Source organism: Trichomycterus rosablanca, chromosome 17 (genome assembly GCF_030014385.1).
Source record: "Trichomycterus rosablanca isolate fTriRos1 chromosome 17, fTriRos1.hap1, whole genome shotgun sequence".
NCBI classification, from domain to species: Eukaryota; Metazoa; Chordata; class Actinopteri; order Siluriformes; family Trichomycteridae; genus Trichomycterus; species Trichomycterus rosablanca.
Genome location: NC_086004.1, coordinates 11,106,913 through 11,114,442, shown reverse-complemented (window position 1 = coordinate 11,114,442; position 7,530 = coordinate 11,106,913). Strand labels below are relative to the sequence as shown.

The 7,530-nt window shown below is 42.6% G+C and overlaps 1 protein-coding gene across 1 annotated transcript; it reads left to right on the top strand.

Moving 5' to 3' along the window:
• The first annotated feature begins 257 nt into the window (after positions 1-257).
• pex11g (peroxisomal biogenesis factor 11 gamma) lies at positions 258-6,627 on the top strand. The gene is made up of 5 exons (XM_063012892.1): positions 258-474; positions 1,510-1,698; positions 1,797-1,975; positions 3,801-3,869; positions 5,445-6,627. Exons 1-5 carry the CDS (start codon positions 412-414, stop codon positions 5,641-5,643), a joined length of 699 nt encoding a protein of 232 aa, XP_062868962.1. The 5' UTR covers positions 258-411; the 3' UTR covers positions 5,644-6,627.
• Positions 6,628-7,530: the final 903 nt, after the last annotated feature.

Below are 7,530 nucleotides of genomic sequence, written 5' to 3'. Positions count from 1 at the left end.
AGAAGCAGTCTGCATGCCTAGGTGCTTGGTTTTATACACCTGTGGTCATGGAAGTGATTGGAACACCTGAATTGAGTGAATACTTTGGCAATATAGTGTAATTCTGGCTGTATGGTGTCCTCGAGTCGAAAGCTGATTTCTGAATAGGTAATCTGTTGCTTCGGTCTGGGAAACGTCCTGTCTAAAGTTCAATGTTTACATGGACTCAACAAGCAGTGGAACGCTTAATTTAATATAACATACTGTTAAATAACTAACCAAAATACATTATATATATATATTTTATGTGTTTATTCATATAGTCTTTGTGTTTTACAGCGAGAGTAAAGAGAAAAGGTTAACGCTGGTAGCTAGCCGTTGTTTGGTGCAGTATAGTTGTGATGATAGTCAGGGTGGAGGTGAGTTGTAAACATGGAGAATTCAGTGGAGTCAGCTGTGAATGTACTGGAGTCTTACAGAGGAAGAGATAAAGTGGTGAGTGTCTGCAGCTCCTTACACTTCACTATCCAAAAGTGTAATATGTAAAAGCTGCAACTTCACACTTACTGAGCACTTTATGAGTTACACCTATCTATCTGGTACATTCATTCATTGATTACTTGATAGGCTACACCTACTATACAGATGAACGTTGGGGGTATACACCGATCAGCCTTGTTTCTACACTCACTGTCCATTTTATCAGCTCCACTTTGTAGTTCTACAATTACTGACTGTAGTCCATCTGTTTCTCTGCATGCTTTGTTAGCCCCCCTTTCAAGCTGTTCTTCAATGGTCAGGACCCCCACAGGACCACCACAGAGCAGGTATTATTTAGGTGGTGGATCATTCTCAGCACTGCAGTGACACTGACATGGTGGTGGTGTGTTAGTGTGTGTTGTGCTGGTATGAGTGGATCAGACACAGCAGCACTGCTGGAGTTTTTAAAATACTGTGTCCACTCACTGTCCACTCTATTAGACACTCCTACCTAGTTGGTCCACCTTGTCGATGTAAAGTCAGAGACGATCGCTCATCTATTGCTGCTGTTTGAGTTGGTTATCTTCCTAGATCTTCATCAGTGGTCACAGGACGCTGCCCACGGGGCGCTGTTGGTTGGATATGTTTGGTTGGTGAACTATTCTCAGTCCAGCAGGGACAGTGAGGTGTTTAAAAAACTCCAGCAGCGCTGCTGTGTCTGATCCACTCATACCAGCACAACACACACTAACACACCACCATCATGTCAGTGTCACTGCAGTGCTGAGAATGACCCACCACCCAAATAATACCTGCTCTGTAGTGGTCTTGTGGGGGTCCTGACCGTTGAAGAACAGCATGAAAGGGGGGTAACAAAGCATGCAGAGAAACAGATGGACTACCTTCAGTAATTGTAGAACTACAAAGTGCTTCTATATGGTAAGTGGAGCTGATAACATGGACAGTGAGTGTAGAAACAAGGAGACCTTGTTCAGGTTACATGGTGCTCAGTGCTATTTTTTCCTTTTCCTTTTGATCCGTGTTTTTCAGATAAGGACGCTTTGCTATGGAGCACAGCTAGTTGGTGGGGCCATTTCCCAAAAGACGGGTAACTCTTCACAGCTCGGCAAGAGTCTCCTGCTCTTCTCGGCTCAGCTCAGTCACTGTCGGACTGTACTGCGGCTGTTTGATGACCTCTCCATGGCTGCTTACTCACAGAGCTATGGTTTTGGAGCCAAGGTGAAGTATTCACATTGTCGTCTGTAATTTTGCTTCGCAGCGATGAACTGACCGTGACTGTGACTCAGTTGGAATAATTTGCTCTTTTTAACGTACAGGAAGAGGACATGTTGGTCAGATGGATTTCAGTTCTGATTAACATTGCTGATCAGCTCTATTATCCATGTGAACATGTAGCCTGGGCAGCTGATGCGGGGCTCATTAAAGTCAAGTCTGACAAGTGGTGGACGCTCAGCACTGTGCTCTGGGGGGTGTCCTTGCTTCTGGGAACTCTCAGGTAAACTTATAGGGGTGCAAATTTTGACTTGTTGATGTATGTAATGCTTACAGTGTGCTGTATTTAGCACTTTTAACTCTTCTAACTGACTTTTCATTGCTGATCGCTTATTGTCATGTGTTCACACTGGCAGCATTATCATCACTTGTAGTCATTGAGTTGCCTAATTTGCATAAATGTATACTTTGCCCAACTTCACCCACTTTGCATTGTCAACGTTCGCGCTGCCACCTGTTTTTGGGCAACTAAAAGTAAATGATAGCTGGTGGCATCACTGCTGGTCTGAACATAGGGTAAGAACCTATGCTGGATATAATGGTGGCCTTTTTTATCTAATTTGGCCACTTTTTAGGGAACATCATATTAATTAAGAGTAGGACCATTAATCTTAGAACAGTCTCCAACGTTTGTAGCATGGTGTTAGATATTTTAAGTGTCCATATCCTTATGGTGCTGGACTTTTTGACCTTTTTGCAACGTATACACTCTATATTTCTGCAGATAACGCTAACCACAGAGCCATTCCTGCCTGATCTCTGCGCTCCTCCACTTTCTGTACAGGCGCCCTGGGCAACCAAGGTCCTTACACAGCATTGATAACCCCATCGCTTAGTCCGGTCTTTCCCACCCAGCAGACTGGAAGCCAATTTTGTCTGCTGCAGGCATTAGCCAATTCTGCCTGCTAGAGGGTGCCCAGCTGACCAGTAGCAGAGCCGAGATTCGGACCCGAGAGCTCAGAATCTCGGCGCTGGTGTGCTAGCGGATTACGTGTTCCTGTTTTTAATTGTCCTTTTCTGTCTCACTTCCTTTAACTAAACGTTACACCTATTCAACAGATATGTGTCTTTATACAACAGGTAGTTCCGACCTTACAATCTAAATGGTTGAGAAGCGTTCTAAACGTGCTGATATTCGTGATAACAGCAAAGGTCTTTTCACACCACAATGGTATTACTCCGCTGACGCGTTGCCATTAACGACAAGCTTCATGCACATAAACGCGCACGCAGGCGACACAGACTTTTTTCCCCGGTCGCGTTTTAAATCCGTTATCTGATACACAATCATCTAGCGCACTGTGTAGGGAACATAACCAATTGTCTAATTCACTATCTAGTGCACTATGTAGGGAACATAACCAATTGTCTAATTCACTATCTAGTGCACTATGTAGGGAACATATATCCATGATCTGATACACTATCTAGTGTACTATGTAGGGAACATTAATGTGTTTGTAACGCGAACAGTTAGTTAAGCCCTAGTAGTTCTGTTTTCATTCATAGCCTTTGGTGTGTGCGAGAGGTTTTTTTATTTCTTTTTTTCCCTTCGGAGGTTCTTGCTTTCTTCTTGTTGTTGTTCTTACCTCCCTGAAATGAGTTTTTGCAACTTGGGATGTCTGCTTTGTAGTGTTAAACTTTATATTCGTTGTGGAACTACTTTTTGGCGGAAGGTATCGTCAATATTAAAGCATATTTAATATGAAATTCAGGGCTTCTTTGATTTATTTTCTTTCTTTATTTTGTAAAAACTGTTGTATAAAAGCAATAGAACACTCGAGGTCGTGTGTTATCGCGAATAACATCACGGCTGTGATCTCGTGTTCTATTGCTTAAATATAAGCTCTTGTACTACTTTCCCCGTACGGCATTCACTGAGTTCCTATCCTGATCTGTGTCTATAGAAGGGACGTCTGTGTAGTTGACTTTAACTTGCACCTTAACACGTTAACACACAAAAGGGTTTAAAAACTTTCCTTTAATATTTGGATCCAGGCTGACACGACCCATAATTGACTGCTGTGCATTCATCTCTCTGGTTTCAGATCTCTCCGAATAATCCTGAATTTATGGAGAAAAGCTCAGAATTGTAGACGAGCAGCCCGTGACAGCAGGTGAGTTGTATATAGACATTCGTGATTGATATACACCGATCAGCCATAACATTAAAACCACCTCCTTGTTTCTACACTCATTGTACATGTTATCAGCTCCACCTACCATATAGAAGCACTTTGTAGTTCTACAATGACTCACTGTAGTCCATCTGTTTCTCTGCATGCTTTGTTAGCCCCCTTTCATGCTGTTCTTCAATGGTCAGGACTCTCCCAGGACCACTACAGAGCAGGTATTATTTAGGTGGTGGATCATTCTCAGCACTGCAGTGACACTGACATGGTGGTGGTGTGTTAGTGTGTGTTGTATGCGCTGGTATGAGTGGATCAGACACAGCAGCGCTGCTGGAGTTTTTAAACACCTCACCGTCACTGCTGGACTGAGAATAATCCACCTACCAAAAATATATCCAGCCAACAGCACCCCGTGAGCAGTGTCCTGTGATGAAGGTCAAGAAGATGACCAACTCAAACAGCAGCAATAGATGAGCGATCGTCTCTGACTTTACATCTACAAGGTGGACCAACTAGGTAGGAGTGTCTAATAGAGTGGACAGTAAGTGGACACAGGTGGCCCTGTGGGGGTCCTGACAATTGAGGAATAGGGTGAAAGCAGGCTAATAAAGTATGTAAAGAAACAGATGGACTACAGTCAGTAATTGTTGAACTACAAAGTGCTTTTATATGGTAAGTGGAGCTGATAAAATGGACAGTGAGTGTAGAAAAATGTAGGTGGTTTTAATGTTATGGCTTAGTTAATTTCCCTAAGGGGATCAATAAAGTCTTATCTTATCTTATCTTATCAGTGTAAAATAGGTTAAATGTTCCTGTTGGAATCATCCTGCTAGCACTGCCTGCCCTCCATGCTGGCCATGGAGGACTGAGGCGATCACTAGTCACTGGCCAAATCTTTTCACCTGTCAGCAAGAGAGTCTCAGAAAGAGCTGCCTCGTGTTTTGGAGAGACATGCTAGGCTCTCCAGATCTTCCATTGCCACTGCAAATGCTCTCGTATATGCACATGCCTGTGTGTAGGTGGCCGACTACTCGAAGCTGTCACCCCTGTCATTCATGTAGGGCCAGCCAGTGTTCTGTGAGCACATGTATTTAAACAATCCCTCTTCCAAACATTTTATCTATCCCTGACAATGCATAAGCCAAATCTTGTAAAGGAAGCACATCCTGCACCCCTGGAATGGTGGCAGTAGGGCCATAAGTTAGAAGCAGTTGGCGGGAGGGAATCGGCAGCTTCAAAACTGAGATAAAAATGGTGAAAAACACAGTGCTGTCACTTCACAGCAAGAAGGGTATAGGTTTGATTCCCAAGCTGGGGGGCCAGGGTCCTTTCTGTGTGGAGTTTGCATGTTCTCCATATGTCCAGGTGCTGCAGTCAGGACAATTAAAGCTACTGAAAAGTGTGTGGCTATCCTGTGTGTGATGGACTGGCAACCAATCCAGGGGTGTTTCCTGCCTTTCTCCTAGTTAATCGGATCCACCACGACCCTGACCAGTATAAAGCAGAGGTAAAACACACAGTGAATGAATAAACTAATGTTGTTGGATTGTGTTTTTTTAGGGAGGATGCTGCTACCAGCACTGCTAAGATTCGAAAGCAGATTCAGGGAGAGGTTTTCAATATTCTCAGCAGCCTTGCTGATCTTAGTAACGCCATTCACTGGATGCCACATGGATTTCTGTGGGCTGGCCACTTTCCCGACTGGCTAGTGGGACTAATGGGCACCATCTCTTCTCTGTTTGGCATACTGCAGACCTGATCCTGTGAAGAAAGTGCCACTAGTGCCTGATTGCAACTATAAAAATCATGAGACGCACATACAGACAATTTTTTTAATGTGAAAATTGTGCACGGTTTAATAAATGGAGCACTATAGGGAACACATGTATGAGACCAGATAGTGAGGTTGAGGACAAGATGATCCAGGACCAAAACATCAAGTACAAATCTCTAAAAATAACAGATAGATTAATATATAAGTAACTAACTGTAAAAGAAATACACAGAGAAGTAAAATAATATTGTGCCACAAAGGCTTATATAAATTATTTTCTATGTATGTTCTTGTACACTTTCTCACCGTCTTATGACTTTCTGTCTGAAGTGGTACAGTAGCATCACAGTTAGTTTAAGTATTTTATATTACCATCTATGTGGAGTGGAGTGGTGCATGTTCTTCATGTGACTGCACAGGTTTTATTCAGGTACCTCCCACCAATTCAGAACTACTTAATGGATCGGCTGCTCTAAATTGGCCGTAGGTGTGAGTGAGTGTGATGAGAGATTGAGTTTGTGATTGCATTGTAATGGACTGGTGCAGAATGCATTTCTACATGGTGTTAAGTGTTCATAGGAGCTGGTCCCACCATAACCAACCAAGACCCTGATCAGGATAAAATTACCTGATCGATTTTGGTTGTCATTGATTGCTCTATTGGATGCTTGGGTGGTGTGAGCTATTAAACCAGACCAGCTTTACTGAGCTCTGGGTTTGTACCTTAAAGTGCTATTGGCTGGTCGGACATCTACACAGACATGATTGACTATGTCTCATTGGTGGCTGAAACCTTTTAATAGATTAATGCTCTGTCCCGGGTATTGCGCCCAGTGTTTATGGGTGGAACTGTGCCCGCAGCGATCCTGAAAATGAAAAACAAAAGAATGAAAGAATAATTACTTGAAAAAATGATGTTTGCCACACTGAATCATATTAGATCATTAAACAAATCATTACACAAAAGAATCTTGTTTGTTTGTTTATTAGGATTTTAACGTCATGTTTTACACTTTGGTTACATTCATGACAGGAAACTAGTTACTCATTACACAAGATTCATCAGTTCACAAGGTTATATCGAACACAGTCATGGACAATTTAGTGTCTCCAATTCACCTCACTTGCATGTCTTTGGACTGTGGGAGGAAACTGGAACACCCGGAGGAAACCCATGCAGACCCGTGCGGGGAGAACACGCAAACTCCACACAGAAAGGACCCGGACTGACCCACCTGGGGATCGAACCCAGGACCTTCTTGTCGTGAGGCGACAGTGCTACCCACTTAGCCACCGTGCCGCCCCAAAGGGATCCTGAGTTACACGACTTCGTAACACATTTTGTATGCGTGATGTATTAAAATTTATCATACACCAATACCACTCTTGTAAAAAGTAATTGCCCCCCTCGTCTAATTACTGGTTGCACCACCTTTAGCACAGCAAGGACTGCAACTAAAAGCTTTCTTTAATTCAATGTTAGACACAGCAATACTAGGTTAGATGTTTTGGCCACTCTTCTTTGCAGAACAGCTTCAAATTAGACACAGTTTTCAGACATAAGCTGCTTGTTTCAGGTCTTACTACAGCTGCATTGTTAAGTCAGGACATTCATTCTGTTTTGTTCCCAATTGTTAATGCATAAATGTAATTTAGTATTGTTTTTATTTATATTACCCTGCTGATTAGCCAGTTAAACCTTAGATTTATCTTATAAAGAGATGAATTTATCTGATCACACTTAAATCAAGAAGCCCATTTTTCTGGTCTCTGTTGTATAGTGGAGTCATGAACATTGACCTTCGTTAAGGCTACAGACATTTGAAGGTACAGTGGTACCTTGTAACTCAATGTCCCCTGAACTCAAAATCT